Source organism: Rattus norvegicus, chromosome 3 (genome assembly GCF_036323735.1).
Source record: "Rattus norvegicus strain BN/NHsdMcwi chromosome 3, GRCr8, whole genome shotgun sequence".
Lineage (NCBI taxonomy): Eukaryota > Metazoa > Chordata > Mammalia > Rodentia > Muridae > Rattus > Rattus norvegicus.
Genome location: NC_086021.1, coordinates 160,121,097 through 160,146,801, shown reverse-complemented (window position 1 = coordinate 160,146,801; position 25,705 = coordinate 160,121,097). Strand labels below are relative to the sequence as shown.

At 45.6% G+C, this 25,705-nt stretch overlaps 1 protein-coding gene across 3 annotated transcripts in view; it reads left to right on the top strand.

Annotated features, from left to right (window-relative positions):
- Abhd12 (abhydrolase domain containing 12, lysophospholipase) overlaps positions 1 to 25,705 on the top strand; it is a 60,236-nt gene that overhangs the window by 33,158 nt on the left and 1,373 nt on the right. The window contains exons 2-12 of one of the 3 annotated variants that reach the window (NM_001024314.2): positions 4,613 to 4,737; positions 10,552 to 10,657; positions 12,730 to 12,849; positions 15,824 to 15,854; positions 17,143 to 17,188; positions 19,566 to 19,695; positions 20,673 to 20,710; positions 21,056 to 21,135; positions 22,022 to 22,104; positions 24,247 to 24,325; positions 25,170 to 25,297. In NM_001024314.2, coding sequence (NP_001019485.1) covers positions 4,613 to 4,737; positions 10,552 to 10,657; positions 12,730 to 12,849; positions 15,824 to 15,854; positions 17,143 to 17,188; positions 19,566 to 19,695; positions 20,673 to 20,710; positions 21,056 to 21,135; positions 22,022 to 22,104; positions 24,247 to 24,325; positions 25,170 to 25,297 — 966 coding nt within the window. Of the gene's footprint in view, positions 1 to 4,612; positions 4,738 to 10,551; positions 10,658 to 12,729; positions 12,850 to 15,823; positions 15,855 to 17,142; positions 17,189 to 19,565; positions 19,696 to 20,672; positions 20,711 to 21,055; positions 21,136 to 22,021; positions 22,105 to 24,246; positions 24,326 to 25,169; positions 25,298 to 25,705 lie in introns of those variants that run through there. The other 2 variants (XM_063284387.1, XR_010064685.1) reach the window with 2 other exon arrangements.

Here is a 25,705-nt window from a genome sequence, read left to right as displayed (position 1 = left end):
ACCCTTCTGCTCATGTCTCCTTAGTTAAAGCAACTCACTTGCCGCCTCTGACCTTAAAAGTAAAGGAGTAGGGCTGGAGAGATGGCTCAGCGGTTAAGAGCACCCGACTGCTCTTCCAGAGGTCATGAGTTCAATTCCCAGCAACCACATGGTGGCTCACAACCATGTGTAAAGAGATCCGGTGCTCTCTTCTGGTATATCTGAAAACAACTACAGTGTACTTATATATAATAAATGAATAAATCTTTAAAAAAAAAAAAGTAAAGGAGTAGAGTATACTCTCCTTCCAAGATCACCCTTCCATGACCTCAAACAGGCACAGCTCTGGCCATTGCCTAGCAAGTCTCCAGGAGACCCACTGATGCACAGGCTATTAGGTATATCAGAAGTAGTCTTGAATTTATCCAAAACCACTTGGCTCAAAGCATGCCCTGGGGAAATGTTAGATAGAAAGCACTGAGGCAGAATTCTTGATGGATAGGCAGGTACAGGTGTCCTATTTGGTGATCTCTGCACTCTCTAGCTACTAGTGCCTCTGAAGAGCGGTCGGTGTAGATAGTACCAGAGCAGGAAATGTAAATGCAGCATGATGGGTTTGTCTAAAGGGGCATTGGCAGTGAGGCTTAGGGAAAATCAAATTGTATCTGCTTCTCTGTAGCCTCTGGGTAGGCTCTGAAACTTTTCATTCTCTGCCTTTTTCAGGGAACATTCTCTAATGGTCTTGGTTTCTTGGGGTCTATGGCATTGCAGTCTCTCTGAGGTCAGGCAGCTGACAGGCAGAGTCAGTGGACTTGCAGTAACTGAGATAATACATCTAGGAAAGAGGGCCTGGGAAACATATGTACTGTCCTCTAGAAGCTGATCAGAGAAGCCAAATTCCGTGGAGATGGAAGGTCCTGCACTTGGAACCCTTTCAGACCTTGTCCCATGCATTTCTTTACTTTGTTCATCATTTGTATCCATAACACACTTTCTCATGTGGCTGAGGTATAGCTCAGTAGTGGAGTGTGAACCTCAGTCCAGCCTCAGTAACACACACACACACACACACACACACACACACACACACACACACACACACACACACACCTTTAGAAATAGTCATCAGTGAATACCCCAGGGTCAGGCTTCCCTGGTTACTCCTATTGATCTCTGCCCCTGCACCTGAGGCTTCAGATTTCACTTCCCTTGGGGCCCTCGAATTCCCTTTAAGTAGCTAGATATCAATAAATATCAGTCCTTTCAAACCATCCATCAACCAGACCAGCTGATTGGAGTGGTCACTGTCTGATCAGCTTCTAGAGGTCAGCACATAAGTTTCCCAAACCTTTGGGGATCCTCTGTTTCAACCTCCCTAGTGTTGAGTTGTGAGCCACCATACCCAGACAAGATAATTTTATATACTGAAATTCCTGATAAATTTACAAAAATAAGCTATAGCAGTAGTTAACCTGCTCTGTGCTTTCTACGAAAGCAAACACTCCCCTCTTATATCCTGAAGTTAACATCCTTAAAATCTGTATTTCATCTCTGCTACTCCTTCAACCACTATCTTACAAAGTTACCAAACAGTTCTCCAGGCATTAAGATACAATATGCCAGCAATCCAGTGTCCTTTTTTCTCACCTTCCCTATAAAGTAGCATCTTCCAAAACTGTGTTACAAAAATCAAGCCCAGGGCAGGGGTAGCAATGCAATCCCTAGAGTGTTTTAGATACGCCATTTTAAGTGCATTGCTTGTATTCCTGATTGGGAGAGAGTGTGTACCGGAGAGTCAGCCAACCAGCCAGACACACAGATACTATGAAGTCCCATCATCATTTCAGTAAAGATAGATACTGTACCATCATCAACCATTACAGTAAACGCTGCTGTACTTGTAGAATTACCTAAGAGTTCAGTTCTGGAGCCCTATGGAAGATCTAGTCATTGCATTTATGTTTATAGTTCCCTTTTTTGTTTCATGGCCAGTGAGTCTTGTCTGTGCACTAAGTAACTTTAAAAAAAAAAAAATGAGAGGCTGGAGAGGTGGCTCCATGGTTAAGAGCACTCACTGTTCTTCCAGAGGTCCTAAGTTCAATTCCTAGCAACTACACAGTGGCTCACAACCATCTGTAGTGAGATCTGATGCCCTCATCTGGTGTGTCTGAAGACAGCTATGTGTACTCACAGACATAAAATAAGTCAATTTTAAAAATCTAAAACAAACAAAAAAACCCAAAACCACATTGAATGATTATACAGTTTATGGGGGAAAAATTGTGACCTTGGACTTGGGTATATGAAGTTTGGAAAGACATGGACCTCTAAGAGGACTCCAGGTCCCATTCAGGGTCATGAAGGAATGGGTCTTGAAGGAAGAGATGGATCATTAGTGCTGAAGTCCTGAGCCTTGCGGGCAGGCTTCATTTCTACCCAGCTGCTACAGACAGGAACTCCTGTAAACAGCAGCACCGGCAGTGATTAGAATGGTAGCTAAAGGAATTTCTGATCATTATTCTTGGTTTACAGATGTAATCCTAGCACCCAGGAGGTTGAAGAAAGTACATTAATTTACACATTAATAATCATAAGCTCATTGCATGTTACTCTAAGTAGTGTTAGTTATAAAAATATTTTCTAACATAAGCAGTTTCAGTGAAGACATTCATATTTTCACAGATTTCTTTTTGAAAATTACATTTATTTATTTTTTGAACACATGTGGGAACTCAGAGAACAGCTCGAAGTAGTTCTCTTTTTCTGTATGGTTCAAGAGATCAAATTCAGGTCTGTGGGCCTGGCGGCAACCACCTTTATTTACTGAATCCTATCATTGGCTCCATGCTTTCACAGCTTTATAGAAAGCCAGACTGCTCAGAAGCCCGGTGGCCTGCTGTCCAGCGCTTTCAAGATTACCAGTAATACTACAGAGGTGCAGCGTCTAGAAACTGCCATTATACTTAGAGAGGAAAGAAAGGGACACCGGTTAGGGAAATCAGTGCTCTCACTGGCCCTCTGCAGGATCTCGGGGACACATGAGCCTGCGGTGCACCTGGGGAACTGCTGTGTCACTAAGCATCTTAGTCAGCGTTTCTCACTCAGTATGCCTGTCTGGTCTTTCTGTGCCAAATTTTTATTTCCAGGCACTTCCTAAATCACACGTAAGGTGAGTTTTAAACCGTTAAACCAGACGTTGACTGCTGCCATGTACAGCTGACAGCAGGATGAGCCCAAAAGCACTATGCCAAGTTAGTAAGGTACACAAATAAACTCTGTTTATCTGAAAGTCTAGAGAAGGCAAAACTGTAGGACACTGGTGCTGGGCTGAGGTCAGAGGGAGACTGACTGAGGGCTATGAGGGAATTTTGGAGCAGTGGGAATAATCTTCACTCAGTGTCCCTCCCACAATCTGTTCGCTCATCTTTTAGTGGGAGGCCTTAAGCCCCAGGAGAGAGAAAGCATACCCAGACAAAGACTCGCGTGTTCCTGGCAGCTTCATTCATAGGATCCCCAAACTAAAACCATCAGTGTCCATCAGGGAGTGAGTAAGTGAACAGACAAACCTGATGGTATCTATCTCAGACTAAACATGTGGCAAAATCGTGGAAAACCCATGGCTGCATGCAAACATCATTTCCATGTATTTAAGAGTGATGCTTCCTCCACACAGTGAAGCCAATAGCCCGGTTTTCATTAGGATCAGACCAGGACTTCATGCTCTATTACTGAGCCTTTTTTCTTTATATTTTGAAACAGTTTACGTAAGATGGAAATCACCTGCTCTTTATTACATTAATAGAACTTACCAAGGAGAAACTAAAAACAAACAAAAATGTGGCACAGACTGGCTTTGAATTCAGAGCACTGGGTGTGAGTGGTGCTAGTCAAGTCCTCAGTGATAGTCCCTGTTTTAATGCCTCAGTTTTAACTTCTTAATAAATAGAAGTTGATGCATCTTAGACTCCTCCCCCTTTCTCTAATGTAGATGATAGCACCAGGCGACAAGTTTGAAAAGGGTGGAGACACTTTTTAAAGAGCATCAAGAAGAGAAATCAGAAGACTGGAGAGCTGAGACGCCAGCCCTCCTGATAGGGATTCCGTGGGATGCGTCCAAGGGTTGGTCTCATTTTCAGCCTCTGCAGTCTCTGGGACCTGGTTGGGCAGGTTCTGCTGATGCTCTGGGCGTAAGCACTTCCTGCTTCCCACGAACAGCTAATACGTAACTTAGCACTGAGCTGGATCAAAGCAGTTTAGCAGCAGCAGTGAGGCTTCTAAACCTAGAGAAGCCACTGCGCCGGGATGAGGTGGAAGCGGGGGTCTGATATCAGGTGGGATGCTTTCTGAGGGTCTTGTGTCTCTGCTGGTGCCTTACCCAGGGGCCAATATAACAGATCAACAGGACTACGTCTTTGCCTTTTAAGAATTAACATTTCCCCTCTAGTGCAGTTGAAAACCTAAAGGACTATGTCAGTTATTTTCACAAATGTGGATGGGAGAGCACTTTTATCAATGGCAGTGTCCTCTATACAGAAAGAGGCCTGTGGCACTTGTTTAGACAGCACAGGTGCTGTTAGTAAGCTGGCAAAATCGCGTGTACTGCCTTTTGACCCATACTGTTTCTGTCTCATAGACGGAAGAGCCTGTGGTTCCGACTAAGGAAGATACTTCTCTGTGTTTTGGGGTTCTACATTGCCATTCCATTTCTTGTCAAACTGTGTCCTGGGATACAGGCCAAACTGATATTCTTAAATTTCGGTAAGTCCTCTGTATCAATTTTTCTTAATTTTACTTAGAGTTTATTTTCTTGATGGTGTCTAATTTTAAAGGGCACTTTTATTTTAATTGAGATTGAATTTACATGTAATAAAATGTCCAGATTTTAAGTGTACAGTGTGTAAGGAAATAGAGCCACCACCCCGACTCAGGGATAGAACGAGTCTGTGACCTGGGAGGGACGTGGCAGGGATAGCATTACCATCCGGTGTTGCGTATGGGTCCTTAGGTGACTGTACTGTGTTGGAAGTGACTTTGTCTCCTAGCAAAGTAGATAAAAATGTCGACAGTCACTTGTCTGAAGCTGCCATATTAGAGACGTGTTGTCACGTATGTAGTCCAGGTTAATTGGAACATAAAAGAACGCTGTCTTTAAAATAATATCAATAATGAGGCCTTATGGTCTATAAAAAATTATTATTGGTCCTTTTGTTTCTTTCCTTTTTTTAACCTGCTTTTTTTTCCTCATAAAAGAAAAAAAATTGACACATCTTGATTTTTGTGGAATCGTGTACTGTTTACCAAACAGTTTTATGTCCTTGAATAAGATGGACCCTGTGTGGTTCCAAAGCTGTTTGTGGAGTAAGAGGAGGAAAAGGTGAGGAAGCACCGTGTTAGGAGGCAGAAGATGGTTCCTGGTGTGTTTAGTAAAAACAGCCTTTTCAGAAATACCATTTTTATACTCAAGATGAGGCAAAGGAGGATGGGTGGCATGAATGAGGGCCTTGAAAGTGGCCATGGTCAATGTGCGATGGGTTGAGGTGGACTCCTCACCGAATCCTTGGCAAGACTGACTGACAGAGTGGGTCTGTGTTTGTGAGCCTGAGACTCAGAAGGCTGTTGTGATGCTGTGGGACAGTAGGCAAGCTTTGGACGGGTAGAAGGTACTGTGAGGGCCCAGTCCATGTGAGAGTCGAGCCAAGGATGCAGGGCAGGAGGAAGGCATGTCTCAGGCTTCAGAACTCAGATCAAGGCTCCATAGGGTCTGGTTTTACAAACTTGAGGTGTTTGGTCTGTAATAGACTTCGTTATAGAAAGTTGGAAGATACTAACAAGGAATTTCTGTTCTTTAAACTAGTAGGAGACACAGGAATACATGTGCTGTAAACTCGGAGGTATTTTAGTTTTTCTAGTGGAACGTTCTCAAACTTCTAGGAATTTATGATCTCTAAGTTTGGTGACTTGTAAGGAATACACCTAAGAAGAAACAAAATCGTACAAAAACCAAGGCAGTGTTTTTCAGATTTAGTGTCCCCTTAAAGGAAGTACAGAAAAGAAGCTGGGACCTGCAAGCATGAAGACACAAGTGCTGTAATTTATTGGTAGAACCCTTAGAACTGACCCAGGTAGCCTAGGGCTGTGCTCTCTGCTGCTTGGCACAGAGTCAAGTGCCAGCAAAGATCTGGGTTGGATTTTTTCCCCACTAGATTCTAGGGGGTTCTTTAGACACACTGCACAGTTTTGCAGTGCTGGTTTTCTGAAGAGATAGTAACTATGCCACAGGCACAGAACTTTGGGTTCTGTAGTCTAGTCACGCATCTCTAACAGGAGGCTCTGTAATGGGCTGTTCCCTGGGTTTATGCACCTCACCTCCAATACTTTGTGTTACACAGAGGAAGTTGTAAGATGGCTACCTCTCTTCCAGAGGTCCTGAGTTCAATTCCTAGCAACCACATGATGGCTCAACCATCTGTAATGGATCCAATGGCCTCTTCTGGTGTCTGAAGATAGCTACAATGTACTCATGTACATAAAATAAATAAATTAAAAAAAATGGCTACCTCTTTGGTTTATGCTCCCCTCTAACTTCCACAGTCTACAGTCTACAGAGGGCCCTGGTTCAGGTTTGGTTTGATTTTGAAGTAGTAGGACTTAAACCCAGGGCCTCACATGCTGCGTGAGCACTGTAGCAGTGAACTACTTCCCTGGGCAGTATTTCTAGAGGATGATAGGATCAAAATCTTTCTCTGGGTTTCTGGGTTTGTTTGTTTGTTTGGTTGGTTGGTTTTAAAATTACTTGAGCTAGGGAGGTGGGTCAGTGGGTGAAGTGCTTGGTGCTCAAGGATAAGGATCTAAATCTGGATCCCAGCATCCACATAAAAAGCTGACTGTGGTGGCAGTGTAACCCTGATGCTAGGTAGTAGAGACAGGCTGAACCTGGGGCTCTCCGACTAACCAGCCTAGCTGAAGTGAGTACGCTCCAGGTTCAGTGAGAGATTCTGTAAGGTGGAGTGTTAGCATGGGGATACAGTCATTTTACCCCCTAGCACATGAAAGGCTGAGGCAGGTGGATCTGTAAGTAATTTGGTCTGTATAATGAATTCCAGGCCAATGAGAGAGTGAGACTTTCTCCCCTAACAAAAGTAGAAAAGTGATTAAGAAAGATTCTGAGAGGCTTGAGCAAGCATAGCTTCTCTCTCTCTCTCTCTCTCTCTCTCTCTCTCTCTCTCTCTCTCATGTATGTGACCACAATTTAACTCACAGTACACATACACACACTCACATATATCACCACAGTGTAGCTCACAACACACACACACACACACACAAACACACACACACACACACGAGATGCTAACATCAGCAGGTCAGTAAGGTGGCTCAGCAGGTAAAAGTTCCCAGGACCCATAGAATAAGGGAACTAACTTTCAAAAGTTGTCCTCTGACCTCCATATACACGCCACTGGACATGCATGAATGCCTGTACTCATACACATATGCATGCAATAACACGCTTTTAAAAGGAAGGATGCTTAAGTGTCTTTACCATGACTGTGTGTGATCCTGTGGCTTTCTAATTTCCATTCTTTGAAGGATGTAACTTAGAACAAGGTTTAAAGATTAAGCAAAAAAAAAAAAAGCCTAGATGAAATTTAAAGATTAAGTGAAAATATATGAGCTGGTTTACTTATTCTTAAACAATTTACTCTTGGGAATAAAATTGTAAAGTGGCTTTATAATGTGCATTGTTTACTTAGGGACTAGAAAGAGTTCTGATATATTTACAGATATTCATGTCCTAAGCAAGCACAGTTCATTTGCTGTTTTTAACATACCATCTCAGGCTTCAGGAAATTCAGGAAGACACATATCTCTGTAGGCAGTTTTGGCTCTCTCTATCAGTTAAAGTTTAACACACACACACACACACACACACACACACACACACACACACACACACACACACACACAGAGTCAGCAATAGAGGCAAACTGGATGCCAGTGAAAGGCTTCTTTGCTGTTCTTCTTTCTCAAGTCCTTTTATTTTTTTTCCTCTTGGTAACCTATTTTATCCTCACCTGCAAATGAGGCTACAGCTTTGCAGTTTCAAAGTGTGTGGTAGGGGCTAGGGATTTAGCTCAGTGGTAGAGCGCTTACCTAGGAAGCGCAAGGCCCTGGGTTCGGTCCCCAGCTCCGAAAAAAAAAAAAAAAAAAAAAAAAGAACCAAAGTGTGTGGTAGGATCATAGAGGTAAGCCTGGGATTGGCATCTACAGCACAGGAAGTAGACTTCTTTCTGGTCAGAGCCTTCATGTCCCACTGTACCTTAGCTCTCTGATAGGTGGCTGCAGCAAGACAAAAAGGCCTGGCATAGAAAGGTCTTCCTTTCTATGTTGCCCTCAGGTCAGGTTCTGTTCAGCCTTCATGCAGACCTACTGGTCCTCTGTGGAGCTGGTCTCCTGCCCTGCAGATCTTCTTGCTGCTCTAGTACTGAGCATCTCCAGCCTCTCTTCCACCTTCAGGCCAACCAGTAAAGACCTGCTTCTCCTGTTGTTCAGGGAGTAGCCAGTGCTAGCCCTTTTCTGCTTGTAAGCTGAAGCCCCATTGCATTCAAGCCTTGCTTATATTCTTGCTTGGTCTCGTTTCTGCATGGCAGAGGACTCCCAAGTTTCTGGTAACACTGATGTCAGGATAAAATCTGAATGCTTTAGTATGATTGTGTCCAGTTCTCTGACAGGTCTTCAGCCTGGGTGGCTTAAACAAAAATGCTTTCACAGTCCCAGTGGTCGAAAGTCTAAGATCTAAGTGTTGGTATAGAGTCCATCCTTTCTTCCTCTTCTCTCCCTCCCTTCTGTACTAGGGATGGAACTCCAGGGCCTTGTGTGTAGTAGGCAAGCACTCCACCATCTGCCTCCTGCCTATTTCATCAGCTGGCAGTGGCCTGCAGTCTTTGATATGTCTTGTAGAAACCTCACTCCATCTACTCCCCATCTTCACGTGGTCTCCCCATTTAGAAGTATGCTAATCATGGTGGGGTAGAGTTTACTCTGGTGACCTCATTTCAGATTTGTTACTCTGAAAAGACCTCGTGTTTAAGTGAGGTCATGGTCTTGAGTTCTAGATTTGGGGGAGGACATAATTCAGCATGTAACAGAAACTTAACAGGAGCTTTAAACCTTCAGATGCTTTTTCAGGGAAATGTAGACTAGGAAGATGGCGATTGGAATTGCAGTCTTGGAGAGAATTCCTCTCTTATGAAGGCCTTGGGAGATGCTCAAAGGAGTTTCTATAGAAGGACCTTGCGTGATCATGGTCAGATGGTTCATTTATTCAGCGAGCGTTCATGAGGCCAGGTGCCATCGAGGGAAGCAAGTTAGAGCTAATGTACAGTGTATGAAGTTAGATTGAAACTCACACAACAGCAACAACGAAAAAGCTGTCAGTGGATTCATTCTAGAGAGCACGGTCACCCAGAAGTCAGGGCCATGCTGCTTTTTGTCCCTCTTCCCCAGGGTGAGGATAAATTACAGCTTGGGGTTTATGCTTTTTTTGGTGTGTTCATTAAAATTTTTCATTTTCCCATTAAGTTTTTCTTCAAAAGTTGTTTGCCATAGCAGTAAAGCACAGTGCTATATAAGGAAAAAAGGAAGTCTTTCTGCGCCCTCGCACTTGGCATGTGTCTTTCTGTGTGTGTTCCCTCTCCCAGTCATACATGGTGTGGTTGCCAGTGTTGATGCCTTCTGCTTGTGTTTGCAGGGACGTTGGGGCAGGGTCCTTCTCAATTACCCTGTCCTGCATGTTTCCCATTCTGATGTTTCCATGATCTCCCGTTGTTTGGCAAACCAACTACATACAGTTTATCCAGTTATGGCCCTGCTGGCAGATGAAGGTTAACTGTAAGACTGCATAGTGCCTGAGTTCTCTGTGGACAAGGTTCTACATTTCATCCATTTGCTGTCTTTTCTGGGTTAAATGATGGGTCTGAGACTTGAGAACCCCTGTGCCCCCTTTCTGTCCTATACCCCAGTCATCTTATCCATTATCCCTTAACCAGTGCCTCTGCCAACTCCTTGGACCGAGCCTTCAGTTGTGGCTTAGCTAGGCTTCTCTGCGGGGTTTTCTCCCCTCTGTTTCAGCCAATCTTGTGCCAGCTTATCCTGTTAAAGACCTTCCCTTCCCTTGCTACAGTCTCCCACTTGAATAAACTTCCTGGTTCCAGGCTCCCCCGGGCTATGCCCTTACTGCAATGTTCTCAAGCTGTATTTCAGTCTTTCTTAGCTTTACCCCTTCCCCAAAGTATGCCTCTCATGTGGCAAAATCCTGACAGAAAAGCACTTAGTGCTGTTGAGTTTTCACTGTGCTGTGGGATGGGTGCGTATTTGCCAATCCGTGTGTGTGTGTGTGTGTGTGTGTGTGTGTGTGTGTGTGTGTGTGTGTGTGTGACAGTGTATGTATTGTAGTGGGGTGTGTGTATGCTTTGTGTGCTCAAGTGTGTGTGTGAATGCATGGGTGAGCAGAAATGTTTCTTTGTGTGCGTCTATCCATTAACCTTGACTTCATTTCTTTGTCCCCTACAGTGAGGGTTCCCTATTTCATTGACTTAAAAAAGCCACAGGATCAAGGTTTGAATCACACCTGCAATTACTACCTCCAGCCCGAGGATGATGTCACTATTGGAGTCTGGTGAGTATCTTCAACCAAGGATGCAGGGTAGAGACACTAGCTTCTTTGGCCTCTCCAGGAGGCTACAAGAGCTCAGCTCAGGCACTGTCCTTGACACTGGACTTGGGATACTGCTGTTTGTTTTTAATATCCATCTATACTTAAGGCCAGGGGAAGAGCTCAGCTAAATTTGATCTCAGTGGTGCAGGGTGAGATGGCACTAAACTCTCTCCTGAGGTTTTTGAAACAGCAAAGGTTTTGTAACCTTATTGTTTTTAGAGTCTTATTTCCAGAGTTTTTTTTTTTAAACAAACAAATCGAACAATCTAAAGACAAAAAGAATATAAGAACACAATGAGAAATAGAGACTTGAACGTGTCTTTTTAGAAACATGAATGACTACTGCCTGTAGCCCTTCCCAGGGGCCTGTGAGAGGGATGTTTACTTCTTTCCATAAATTCACCCTGGACTTAGCTCTGCAGGCCTCTCGGTAGTTTCCTTGGAATTTATTTTAATGCTTTTGTGTAAGTGGCAATTCCTAAACAACTGGGTCAAACCAGCCAGGCCTGCACAGTGTTTTCTTTTCCTCCCAGAAGCCGCTCTGAATAACTGCCCCTTATCTTAGCTGGGTTTATTTTTCAGTTGCCATACAGTCTCTTTCTGCAGCCTCAGAAACCCACCGTGTATGTGAGAAGTTTGTAAATGAACCCAGTAAGTAGGCTGCCAGTGTGCATGAGAGGACCTGCAGATGCCTCGGTCGGGAGCTTCTTGTTCTCCGCTGTGGACACTGGGAGTAGAGTCTCTTGGTCATTTTCTGGTTTGATTTAATTAAGCAGTAGCTGGCCTGTGAGTGACTTCAGGACTGTCAAGAATTTGACCTGGAGCTGTATATGTGGCTGTATATGGGAGAGAATGATGGGCTCTTAACCAGGAGAAGGTTTTGTCTTGTTCAGGAGAAGTGTCATGGTGGTGCTTCGGCAGAAAACACTGACAGCACCTATGCACATTGTTAGGTACCCAGAGTGTTAAGAGTGATTGCCACGTAAATCTCAAAGTAGTAGACAGCAGCTGCTGCCCTTGCCTGTCTGCATAGACTGTTCCGTGACCTTGGGTCCTGGAAAACAGCAGGCTGCATTCCCAGCTGGTCCTACCACCATGTCTTCAGATTCTCCCACCAGCTTCTGCAAAGGCCTGAGTGCAACCCAAGGACCATTCTTGGCTGTCAGCTCAGTGTCAGCTGCCCTCTACCAGCAGGTTGGAGGTGTGCACACTGGGCCTCTGCCAAGAGTTCCAAATAGAATAGTCTGGCTTCCAGAAGAGTGTCAGCTCCAACCATGGAAAATAGGTCTACCCCCTTAGCTCCACCACCCATCAATGCTATAAACCGCCTAGGATGGCTGAGAACTCCTCGCAACTAGCCATCTTCTGCCACAGCCTCTCAGGCATCTGGAACTATAACTTGTGATTGCATGGGAGTGATCATTACAGTGGCTAGAAACACAGATGTGATCCTCATGAATGGACAAGATAAATGCATTAGAATGAGAAAACAAGGACTTGGCTACTTGACTTTTAAAACATTTATGCCATTAACATCTAGAATGAATTTGGCTAAGATTTTCGGAGGAAAAGTAGACCTCAATTAATACCCTCCCTAGTAGTTAACAGTGTTTAGTTTGGCCTTTGTATATCTCTGAAGGAGAGTTTGGCCAATTAGCATAGCAATATCCAAGAGCCTGGACCAGCTTGCCTGATGGTAAACTTAACCATGTATTTGTGGCTCTAGAGTACAGGAAAGTTCTATCAGCTGATACAGGACAGATTTCTCTCACACTTGAATAAAGGCTCCCAGCACAAGCTACTTGACCAGCAAGAGGCCCTTTGCTCTCTCTAAGGCAGTCAGCAGCTGACCTTGCAGTTTACAGTTTCAGTTACTTCTTTTAGGGGTGAGAAAATGTGCCATCCACCCTTCTGCCCACTTGCATGTAGATAGGAGTTCTGCTGCTTTCTGTCTCCACAGCCTTAATGTAGGTGCCACTGCGTGCAGGAGGGGCATCTGACTTTGCTACTCCTGTCTCTGCTTTTGTCTCCAGGCACACCATTCCCTCTGTCTGGTGGAAGAATGCCCAAGGGAAGGACCAGATGTGGTATGAGGATGCTCTGGCTTCTAACCACCCCATCATCCTGTACCTGCATGGGAATGCAGGCACCAGGTGAGCCCACACAAGTGCAGTGACCTCAGCACCTGGCTTCTTCCTAGGCTGAAAATGGATTCGTTTAGACTGTGTGAAGCAGGCCTTGTGGTCTTTGTAGTCAGGTTTTCTGACCTTCTGTAGAACAAAGGAAAGGTACAGTTTTTCTGGACTGGGAGAGTTTGGAGGCAGACCTGTGTGCTAAGGACCTGTGGCTCTCATCTGCCCAGAGCTCCCTAGGAGGCAGTGCTGGGCAGCAAGCACCTTTGGAAGCTGCACCCTGAATCAGGTGGAAGGGGACGGCGTTTCTGTCAGAGAGACTGAGCTCCTCTAGCCGTAGGGTGTTTCTTTCTGCTTTGGGTCAAAGGGCACTGTGTCTACTAAAGTGTAGTTTAGGAAACAGGGCTTCTCTTAAGGAAGTGGTAGTCACTCAAGGGGTGGCTTCAGTACACCCTTGAGGAGAATACTGACTTCCCTCGACTTTTCTGTGTTTGTCATCTCTGACAAGTCTGTGAGATAGCCCGGAAATATAGACTAGGGTAGCCATACGAAAAGGCAAGCCCTCCTCCTCCTCCTCCTCTCCCTCCTCCTCCTCTTCCTCCTCCTCCTCTTCCTCCTCCTCTTCCTCCTCCTCTTCCTCATCCTCTTCCTCCTCCTCTTCTTCCTCCTCCTCTTCTTCCTCCTCTTCTCCTCCTCTTCTTCCTCCTCCTCCCTCTCCTTTCTCCTCTTCCTCCTCCTCTTCCTCCTCTCTCCTCTTCCTCTTCTGCCTCCCCTTCCTCTCCCTCTTTCTCCTTTTCTTCTTCCTCTTCTTCCTCATTCTCCTCCTCTTCTTTCTCTTCCTTCTTTTTTCTTCTTCACACTTCTAAGAAAAGAAGCAGAGAGTATTGAAAAGTGGCCAGAGAGAAGTTGAAGGCTGAGCTTATATGAACATGTCTGTCCTAGGCTGTCCATGTATGTGATCTGTCCGCTGGCGGTCTTGACATATCAACCCAGTAATATTAGTGTGTCCTAGTGGGCTGTAGAAAAGGTACACACTTTGTCCATTTGAGCCAAATGCTTCTCATGAGTCGGTTTGAGGGCTTGGACTTTCAGGCTGGCTTAAGCTAGAGCTGCTCTCCTACCTGAAAAGCCCACATTATTTTTATACCACAGCATGTTGTTCAGAAGGGGCAGAAGAGGTGCATTTTTTTAAGAAGAGCATTGTTTGAAAATAGCAGGGTCCCTTTTTCTATGCGTTTTGTAGTTGCCTGTGAGAGAGCCTGAAGGAGCTAGAAGGGAGGCAGCCGTTCACCAGTGGGGCAGTGTGAGGGTAGCTTCAGGGTAGATCTTTTATAGGTAGAAAGAGCAAGAAGAACAATGTATGGGTCTTTCTAGAGGGCAAGGCAGTCCTGGGTAAATATCTGCTATGGAGCCATGCAGAGGGCATTGTACAAAGAACCCAGAAGCACTGCCCATGAGACTGGTCTCTGTGCCAAGAGCAGAATGTTTGGCTACTGCTCTGTTAGTCTGCAGTCTGTTTTGTTGAGGACAAGCTGCAATAGGTTTCTCTTCTGCTTTTTAAAGACCAAGTAGCTATAAACAGCTCTTGTAGCATCTTTTCATAAATGAGAAAATTGTAGTTAGCTGTGGCACATGTTTCTGATAGTAATGTGTTAAATAGAAAGGGCAAAGCTTTCCTGTAGCTTTATGTCTGAAAGGAAAATGGTGACATTCAGGGCTTTGCTGTGCCCTCCAACTCCCAGAGCCTGCCTATAGTGCCCGCATTCTGTCTAGTCCTGTCTGCACCCCATTTCTTAACTGCTGCGACTCTCCTGCTGAGATGCTTCTCTGCCCCCCCCCCCCCAGCACAGCTCCATCAGTCTCAATAATCATAGCATTGAAGTCTCTTGAAGGTGTAGCTTTCTGAGCTCTCAGTCCCACTTTCTGTCTTCAGTCAACGGAGGGAGTTTGGGGGCTTAAGGAAAGGTGTCTTCCAAAGATAACTAAAAGCATCTGGCATGGTTTCTTCTGGTCTTGAACACATTTCTTTGCATTTTTGTGGTGCAGTGTATAGGTTTTACTCCTTGAACTCATTCGTGTGTCCTTGCAATGGCATTCCCACTCACCATATACCTGATATGGCCTCAGTGCTCCTTATAAAAGAAGGAAAATAATGTTTGAAGGATGCAGAACGGATTAATAAATGCTTGGTTAAGACCCTGTCTGCTGTGTAGCTAGCCATTCTCACACACTATCAGTTAACAAAGGCCTCCTGATGAAGGGCCAGCAGGTAGGTCCAGGATTTACTATGTCTGGGTATATTCCACATATGTGTATGAAGGGACATCAGTGTAGCCTGATGAAGCAGCATGAGAAAAGGAGCTCTCATGACCAGGGGGTCCAGATAGGAAATAAGGGGCAAAATAGGAAGGTGCCTGGACAAGCTCCTTGAACAGGCTTCATGCACACAAGTGGCTCTGGCTCGAGGATGCTGGGAAGGACTGAGTAGCATGGGCAGGCAGGGTGGGACTGTGCTGTGTTTCCATGTGTCTCTTGAATCTGGAGCTGTTAAGTATTTGTTCCATTTGAAAAATTATAGTATATATGATGATTAAGAAATATCCCTAAGGTGTTGAAAACAAATTTGATGTCACTTAGAGAGATCCAAAGAGTCATAGACTTCTCTTTGAAATGGGCTATGAGATCCCCAATTTAAGTTTTTTAAAAATATGTATCTGTGCCTATATGAGTGTTATGAGTGTATGTGCACTGTGTGCATGCAGGTCCCACAAATGTCAGAGGGCATCAGACCCTTTGGAACTGTAGTTACAAACAGGTGTAAACTGACTAATGTGGGCATTGGGAACTCAGCCGATCCTCTGAAACAGCAGTAAGCTTTCTAACTACTGAGCCACCCTCCAGCTCTGCGGTCTGAGACTCGTGAGCGTCATCCTGTGCCGCACCTTGAGCAGGGGCATTAACACTGCTTACTGTTTCTCTCCTTCTTATGCTGCAGAGGAGGTGACCACCGTGTGGAGCTGTACAAGGTGAGTGCCGATGGCCCAAAGGAGCAGTGCTGTTCGCTGCAGGATGCTGGAATAGACCCTTCTATTGAATTCACTTGAATTAGCCACTCTGAAAAGTCGTGAACATGCTGGAAGGTCATGTCCGATAGTTTTTCCATGGTTCTTCCATTGTGTTGCTTCTGGGGTGAGCTCTAGAACCAATGTGTACACTTTGGGGATTCTTTCTCAGGTATTTGCTAATGACATGACAGGCGTTTGACATTGTTTTCTGTAGTAGAAACAACTCTCCTTGTCCAAGTTCACTAGGCCTTGGGTGCTGGCTAGGAGAGAGCAGAGCTGGATTTACCGGGCTGTTCCCTGGGAAAACACCATGTCTTCCTGAAGGGGGAGTGCTAAGTGGCTCTAGGTGACAGTGGTGGCATGGAAGTTTCTGTCATTGTTCTAGGCATACAAGCCAGTATATTGTACATTGCACATGGTTGGGATTTGGGTTTTGGTAGTTTTTGGTTTTGGTTTGGTTTGGATTTTCAAGGTAAGGTTTCTCTGTGTACCTCTGACTGCCCTGGAACTTAGTCTACAGACCAAGCTTGCCTCAAATTCAGAGATCCTCCTGCCTCTGCCTCCTGAGTACTGGGATTAAAGGTTGTGTGCCACTATCGCCTGGAGTTATGATCTTAATGTGAATGGGCAAGAACAGCTAGTAAATCTATAGGGATTTTTAAAAAAAAGGTTTATTTCTTTATTATGTATAAGTACACTGTAGCTGTCCTCAGACACACCAGAAGAGGACATCATCCCACTACAGATGGTTGTGAGCCACTATGTGGTTGCTGGGAATTGAACTCAGGACCTCTGGTGGAAGAGCAGTCGGTGCTCTTAACCACTGAGCCATCTCTCCAGCCCAGGATTTCATTTTATTTTTTAATTTAGAAAAATTCAACAAGATCAGAGAAATACTAGGTTGCAGTAAGGTTCCTAAAATGAAGTCTCTGAGGTCAACCAACATCCTGTCTACTTCAAGCCAGTAGACCGTGCCTGAGCACTGTCTGCTGCCCTGTGTTATAAAGCATCATCCTAAGAGGTATAGAAGCCGGCCACTTGGCCATCGAAGCAACAGCAGAAGAGGCATCCTTCCCGAGTTGCTTAGCTGGAAGAAGTTAGCGCATTCTCTAACAGCAGGTCCAGGCAAGAGCTGCATGTCAGCAGTCTGTTGAGTTCCCACTGTATGCATGACTCAGGGCAGAACTCTGCATGACTTTTGCAGGAAGCAGGCTGCTCAGTCCAATAATGGATGTCTTTCACTTCGCAGGTGCTGAGTTCCCTTGGTTACCACGTGGTCACCTTCGACTACAGAGGTGAGTTAGTTTCCTTTTAAGAATGTATCATGCCCTCATTTCTGATTATACTTGGTGGGCAGACTTGTGTGAGAGCTTGGAAGTGAGACTTGTTTGTGCAATTCTGGACGTGCACAGACTGTGCTGTGAGTGAGAAGAAGGATAGTAGACATCTTGTTGTAGCATCTGGGTGCTGACTTTACTGCCATTGCCCGGATAGCAACATTTAAATGCAAAGAGTACTGTTTTCTCATAACTGGACTCAGGTTTTCCTGCAGCAGACATAAGACACTACTAGCTCAGTAGCAGAGCTAATCTTGGTAAAACGATGAAAACTGAAAAAAGATCCATTAAGAGCAGACAGATTCCTCTGTCTTCTTGGATAACCTTGCTGCTTTCTTTTTGTTCTTGGTCGGGGTTGCCAGTGGGAAGACTGAGAATCCAATTTGATATATGCTGTGAGCATTCTGATTGATGAGCAGCAGGAATACTTTTTTAACAGTGAAAACTGTCTTAAAGGAATATTCTTCCATAGAATCCCCAGTGGAGAGCCCAAGGGACAAAGGCTGCTCAGCCAGCTTGCTTGACTCCTCTGGGGAGTGTAGTGATTCAGATGTCCTTGGACTAAGGGATGGAAGCCACTGTTACCTACAAGTGGGATTTATATTTCCTTTTGTTGATGTGACAGATTACCACAAACAGCATATATTAAAACAAAGCAAAATTATTTTCTTGGAGTTATGAAAATCAGAAGTCTAAAATCTTTAACTCCTGAGATAGAATTAAAGTGTCTATGGGCTTTGCTCTTCCATGACTTCTGGAACGGCCCCTACCACTTGTCTTTCCTAGCTGCAGAGGGACCCTGGCATTTGACCTCTCTTTTTTCTTTCCTTTTCTGCATGTATGTCTGTGTGCCAGAAGTGGGCATCAGATCCCATTATAGATTGTTGTAAGCACCATGTGGTTGCTGAGATTGAACTCAGGATCTCTGGAAAAGGAGCCAGTGCTCTTAACCACTGAGCCATCTCTCCAGCCCTGACCTCTCTCTTTCTCTTATCAAAGTGTTTATGAATACTGGGCTTTACCCAGATCACCTGGAATCAAGGCTGACTCATTAGCGGCCTTCTTTCTGCAGTTTAACTCCCCTGGCCTAAGGATCACATGTTTACCAGTTCTGTGATTAAGATGTCAGCTTCTCCAGGAGCCCCTGTTCTGCTGAACACAGGTGATGACTTTCACTAAAGAAAGTTTCATCAGGATCAATGTTTTGAGCCAGGTGGTGATGGCACATGCCTTTAATCCCAACACTAGGGAGGTAGAGACAGTTGGATCTCTGAGTTCAAGGCCAACCCTCTCTACAGAGGGAGTTCCAGGACAGCCAGGACTGCACAGAGAAACCCTGTCTCAAAAACCAAACAACAACAAAACAAAGCCAACAGAAGGATGGGCTACTCGAAGAGCTGGAAAGCCCGGCTCCTTTTCTTGCTTTCTGCCTTCTCCATCCTGAAAAGGCTTTTAGAAACCTTCTTCTTCATGTGTGCTGAGACTCTAGGGTGATGAAAAGAAGGCCTCCTCCCTTCTGTGTTCTCTTCTGTCGTCTATCAAGAAGCTATCCTCTGCATTTTCTTTTAGGCCTGTCTGCCTGTCTGTGTGGTGTGGAACAATCCCGTCTGTCTCTGGCTATACTCCTACTTTCTATTCCTCTATCTCTTCCTTCATGTTCCCAGCTCTCTGTCTCTACAGGATATCCAAGCCTTTGGCTAAGTCACTCCTCAGCTCTTCTTCCCTGGGTTTGGAGGCTGGTATCACAATTATGGGGTTTGCTCGCACAGCAGAATTTTATTTCTGAGACTTGTGGTGTATACCAGTCATGTGATGATGACTCAGTGCTAAGCCACTAAAAAGGCAATTTGTACTTGATCTTTGCTGGAGATTAGGAGGAGAGTCTCCTGACCTCCCTTCCTCCCTGCAGCTTCATGACTTCCTTCTCTTTGACCTGTTGGCCCTGGGCAGACTGGACTCATCTTGTCAGCAAGACAAGATGGCCTGGTCCTCATGAGCCTCTGTCTGGCCTGTCAATAAAGCAGAGGAAAAGCTAGCTTGGAGGATGCTTGCACCTGTGGGCAGGCATTAGCAGGACATGGGTTTGAGGTTCTGGTGTGTGTTTTGCTGACTCTGTTCTGTTAGTTACCAATATGGTATGCATGTAGATTGACATGACTGTCTGGTTTGTCAGCCAGCAAAACTAGGGAGAGTTCACGTCTGTACCTTCCTGCCTGTCTACTCTAGAGCTGGAGTAGAAATGAGGGCACACACATAGGTTTGCAGTTGCTTATGGGAAGCTGTGAATGGAACTGCTTTAGTTTCACAAGCTGCCTTTGACATTTCTCTCTCTCAGGTTGGGGTGACTCAGTAGGAACACCATCAGAGCGAGGCATGACATATGATGCACTCCATGTTTTTGACTGGATCAAAGCAAGAAGTGGTGATAATCCTGTGTATATCTGGGGCCATTCGCTGGGCACTGGGTAAGAGCTCTCAAAGCACAATGGTGATATAGTGAAAGCAGGCCTAATGTGTGATCTCTGAAGCAGCCCAATGCCTCTGAGCCTGTAGCATCATTCGATTCTGCAGTCCTAGGTTCCTGCCCCTGTGTAGGGGGTAAGGGAGTAAAGCACCATGAAGGACTAAGGAGAGATTGGACTTCCTTAACTATCCTTAGTTCAGAAGAGCCGTAGAACCAATATGGGCAGTGGAGATGGCAGCCAGAGCTCCCAAAGGATTTTCAGAGTGCAGACAGAATACCTAGACTGTGCCAGTGGTGACTTAGGGTGTGTTTACCAACCTGAGTCTAAGAACACTAGGTAGAGATGTTTGGGACCAGCTTGCCACGTTGGCATGTTCAGCTTAGCAGGGAAGATCAAGAAGAGAGCTCTATGGGCAACCTGGATTCTGCAGAGCGAAATCCTAAAAAGAGCCTTAGTCCCTTTATTCTAATACCTTCCTCTGCAGGCAATACCGGCTCAGCCCTTTCTTAGCCCCTTCTCCCTTTTCCCTTACGTGGGTATCATCCTGCAGCCCTTCATGGGAGGAGGGAAGGTACCCCAGTGGAAGCATGAGTCTCTTTGGCTGGCTGTGTGACATCAGCCAGGTGTTATTCTAAGACAGCAGGAGGTCCCTGGCCCTGGTGGGTGACAAGTGCTACTGTCCTCCTGTCTTCCAGCACTAACTGTACCAACCAGCCAGTGTACCAGCTGAAGGGAGGGGGCAGGGCAACCTGGAGGAGACTGTTCCTGGAGAGAGATCGCATGCCTGAGGACAGGAGGGTGACTGTTGTCACCTTTTAAGAAAGGTCAACTAATGGTTTACCTTGTTCCTCCCGCTCACTCTGAAGCTCACTCAGTTAGCTTCTCAGGTCAGATTCTCTGAGCATTTTCCAGGACCAGCACAGCCTCACTTAAAAACATTTTCATCAGAATTCAGCTGAACTGTTTTTTCTTTCCAGAGTGGCAACAAATCTGGTCCGGCGCCTTTGTGAGCGAGGTGAGGGAGCCAGGCACTGTGTGGCTGGTACCTTGTTGTACATGTTAGTGACCTAGTCCCTGCTAGTCATTCCTGGCAAACAAGTTCTAATCGGCAGGCAGCACAGTGATAGCATGAGCTGACCATCAAGGGTGGGGCCCCAGGTGTGCTCAGAGTTTACTCCAACCTGCCCTCCCTGTAGGATCCTTAAAAGTCATCTGGAGCCCCTTGGTGGCTGAGGGGTGGGTGGTGGGAGGCTCCTACAAAAGTGGGTGCCTGGGCTCGCTGTCCTTTCTACACACCCCAGCCACCTAGCCTCATTGACTCTGTTATTTCTTACCCACTGTCAACTTTTTGTCTCTCTAGAGACGCCACCAGATGCCCTTATATTGGAGTCTCCGTTCACAAATATTCGTGAAGAAGCAAAGAGTCATCCATTTTCAGTGGCAAGTATATGATTTTGTGAAAAATGTATTTTCACTATGAAAATAACTATTATGAAAATAAAAGCAAGTAGATAATGAAACTAGTCACCATAAAAGGAACCATTTAACATTTACTAAAGACTCCTAGTTTTAGGCACTGGCCTGCCCACAGAGCTGCTACAGAAGCGAGGCACTGGTATTACAGGAGGCTTCCCCATGGCAAGATTGCATATCCACTCCTAGTTGGCTTCACTGCACACCTAATCCACATCATCACTACTACACAGTGCTGTGGAAGGCTCCCTGTTTGGGGTAGAGCCTACACTCTTGAGTACTAGAGGATTATTGGAGCTCAGGCTCAGTGTACTGCAGAGTTGGGCTTCTCAGGATTGTCTCAGAGTGAAGTCCAGGTAACCTTGCTAAGGACTCTAGGGCCAGTCCTTGCCCACCTCTTCCTCATCAGGGGGATCCAGCCTTTTCCTTGGCCTGCCCTCCTGCTTTCCCACGTGAGCTCCGGACCAGTTGTGACCTGGAGCTGTCTGTGTTGGCACAAGATCTCACGCTCCACCTGCAGGCCAGAGCGCCCCTTTATTTTCTCATGTCGTTGGTACTGCTTTCCCCTGACATTTTGTGAGGAAACTAGCCTTTGATTCCTATTTCCTTGGCGGGTATCTGTCTTTGTCTGTGGAGAGTCTGGTTTCCGGTTGCATGTGAGGTGTGGAAGCCCCATGTGTGGCTCCATATGGGGCTGGCAGATGAGTCTTCTGTCCCCAGTCACAAAGCCAGGTCAAAGCGGGAAATGGAAACTGCACATCCTCCTAAGTCCTTGACCGGAAACTGCCATAACTCTTGGCCTTTTCCTTCTGCTCAGCTTAGCCCTTCTGAAAATGCTTTCTGTCTTGTTCAGATATACAGATACTTCCCAGGCTTTGACTGGTTCTTCCTCGACCCCATTACAAGCAGTGGAATTAAATTTGCAAATGACGAAAAGTGAGTATTGTGATAGAGTGAATAGAAAGACACAGGACACCCCCACCTTCCCTCAGCGAAGTGTTATCCTGACAGAGTGGTTGGTCTCTGAGTCCGTGTCTTTTGAAAGGGAAAGTCAAGTTGAGCTTAGTATTAGAAATAAGAAAGGGGCTGGAGAGATGGCTCAGTGGTTAGGAGCACTGACTGCTCTTCCAGAGGTCCTGAGTTCAAATCCCAGCAACCACATGGTGGCTCACAACCATCTGTAATGGGATCTGATGCCCTCTTCTGGTGTGTCTGAAGACAGCTACAGTGTATAGTATACATAAGATAAATAATTCTTAAAAAAAAAAAAAGAAGAAGAAGAAAAAACATTTAGATGGCAGGGCAGGATCTGTCTATGCCACAGTTTGCATATGGAGTCGGCATTTGAGGTTTCAGGTTTCTCCTTTCACCTTGTCAGGCAGGTTCACTCTTGCTATTTCTGCATGCTAGCTGACCCACAGTTTCTGGGCCATCCTCCTGCCTCTGTTTCCTGTCTTAGTACAGGGGTGCTGGGATTAGGGATGTCTGCTTCAGAGGTTCCAGGCATCACATTAGGTTGTCAGGATTGCTCAGCGAGTGTATAGATAATGAAAACAGTCATTATGAAAGGAACACTCTTCTTCTGGCATAGAAGTAAAGAATTGTAAAAGATTAATAGCATAGTTTTACCCATATAATTATTTTTCCAGTCTAGAAACCAGGGCCTCTGAATAAACATTAAAGCAGTATTTAAATTTAATGACCACATTAACAGATGTGAAAAACATAAGCAGTATGTATTCAAGTATGTATTTTGATTCTAAAAATAAAAATGCACCAGATTAAAATTTAAGTAACCACTACAAACAAAACCCCTTGCTTAAGTATTCCCATTGTAGATCTTAAAGAAAAGCTATCTGGGTAAAGCAAACTTGCTTTTTAAAAAATGAGTATTGGCCCCAGGAGGCTGCCTTTGGCTCCAGCTCTCCCACAGAGATAGGTGGTGTGTGCGCAGCTCTGGGACTGTACCAGTGGAGCCTGCATTAACCTGCATAGCAGCCTCGTGTGTAAGTGGACCTTCCTAAGCTCACATGGACAGCTTCTGTACTAAGGATTTGCCACTTTCTCCAAGAGGCGGCTCGGGCTGAAGGAACCAGCTTATCAGATGCTCCACCACTGGATGCTCGTCTTTTAGGCATGCAGACCTGATTTTAAGCTCCAGAACTAATGTAAAAAAAAGCCAGGCAAGGTGACAGTGCTGGTAATTCCAGTGCTAGGAAGGCAGAGACAGGCTTCTGATTGCCTGAGGTCAGTAAGAGATCCACTTTCAAAACAGAAGGTAGGCAGCCACCTTCGATAACGTCCAAGATTGACCTCTGACCTTTACCTACACATGCATATATGTGTGTGGGTATATGTGTGTGGGTATATGTGCGAGCACTGCACCACCATAAGTGCTGTGTGTGCTTACTGCCCACTAGTAGGAGGCTGTGCTTTGGGTCGCATGCTCTCTCCAGGCCAGGTCCTGCTTCATGTGCTGGGATGGCACTGTGCTACCTCCAGGGAAGTGCACAGCTCTAGAGGTCAAGATTGCCCCGCCCAGTCCTGTCAGCTGCTCTGTCTACTTTGTGGCTTGCTGAAGAACTCAGGCTCTGCTGGACCTATTGTGCCATTTGCCATTCAGGACTCAAAGCTAGAGTGACATAAATGTCAATTACACAAGATTCAGCAGGACACTGATTCTTTTAACCAACAGATTCATAGTAATGTCCATTTGCAGTAAGATTCTTGGAGCATTTAAATACTCTTACGTGTAAAGACTGTTGTTGTTTTTACTATTAATGTATCTACTGGCAAAGTTAATGGTTTTCAATTTTCATAAAATACACAGGGGTCAGATGTTGGGGAGTGAAATGACCCCTAGATTGACATCTGTCCCCTGAAATACATAGTTATTTCAAACAAAACAAAACAGAACCTAAGAAGTTATTTCTTAGTTCTGTAGTGAAGAGAAACCTAGCTGCATTCAGGCTGTTAAGTACCAAGGAAGAACACACCATAATCCCAGATCTCTGCCCAGGGTGATGGGTACAGGCAACCCCTGTTTGTTCTCCAGCTAACAACTCCTTTCTCCTATAGCATGAAGCACATCTCCTGTCCCCTGCTCATCTTGCACGCTGAGGATGACCCAGTTGTACCCTTTCATCTCGGCAGGAAGGTAGGTGTTGTGTGACTTTGCCCAGTAGCTGCCATTGGCCCTCAGTATGGATCAGGTTAGGCAGGCAAGGTAGGGAAGCAGGCCCTGCCCACTGTGTCATGGAGTCGGCTCCCGGTCACATGAGTCTGCATCTTTCCAGGTGCTTGATGGCCTATGGGTCCGACGTCAGGGTCAAGAGCAGACCGCTGTTCTGTCTACCAGAAACCATGACAAACAAGCATTAGAACCCAGGCTGACATAGGATTGAGGGGACACCTGGCTCAGCTGGCAGAACTGATATGAAGACATCTAGGCTGTATTCTTACCTTTGGGAGTAAACTGCAGGGACCTTGCACTTGCTTCTACTAAATCTGCTTTGACTTTGCTGCCGGGAAGCTGGCTTAGATTTGTGGGGGTTGGGGGAGATGTGTATACAGAACACCATATTGGGCACAGGAGAGCCTAGAGGAGTGCTCGTCGTGCCCCATCAGCAGACTTGGTACAGGACTCACTTTGGGCAGCCTTTATAAGGTACACAAAAGATGGAGCCATCCAACAGAGTGTGAACTGCCCAGCAGTGCACCCATGGTGCATGGAACTGAGCTGGAACCACATTGTCTCTGCCATTGGAGCTGAGCTAGCCCTCATCTATTCCTCAGAGGAAGGGCACTGGAAGTGGTCATGCCTAGCATTTGGCCTCTGTTAGCCCAGACTCTGGCTTCTTGGACCCTGGCTGTGTAGACTGTAATGACAAGCAGTGTCCATGGGCACTTGGGCTGTTCTCTAGAGGAAGTTCTTTATTGAGGGAGAGGTCATGGTGGTTCTCTGTTGGGCTCTAGGCTGACTCATCTCTCCCTCTCATCAGCTATACAATATTGCTGCGCCATCCCGAAGTTTCCGAGACTTCAAAGTCCAGTTCATCCCCTTTCACTCAGACCTTGGCTACAGACATAAGTACATCTACAAGAGCCCAGAGCTTCCACGGATACTGAGGTGAGACGTTCTCTTCTAACGTGTGAGCCTCTCTGGACATGGTGCCCGCAACTAGCTGTGCCGCAGACGACAGCCACTGAAGCCCTTGCCGGGGTGCTGCAGGGTCAGTGACCCCAGGCCTTCCGTCAACACCACATAGGAGATACAAAACTTGTTTTCCTTTCCTCTGGATACTGTGTGATCATAGTATGATATATGGTCCTCCTGTACACATTGTACAAACACATATGAAAACACATGGAGGAGTACATAACTGTGTACAACACACCATCCTTAGTCACAGGCTGCCATGTGTGTATGGTGTGCAAACATCCTGAGGGCCACTCTGTACATAAGCACCGTTGTCAGTACGTGGAGGGCTTCCTATATACAGGAGTACAGAATACAACTTTCTAAAGGGAGGCCATG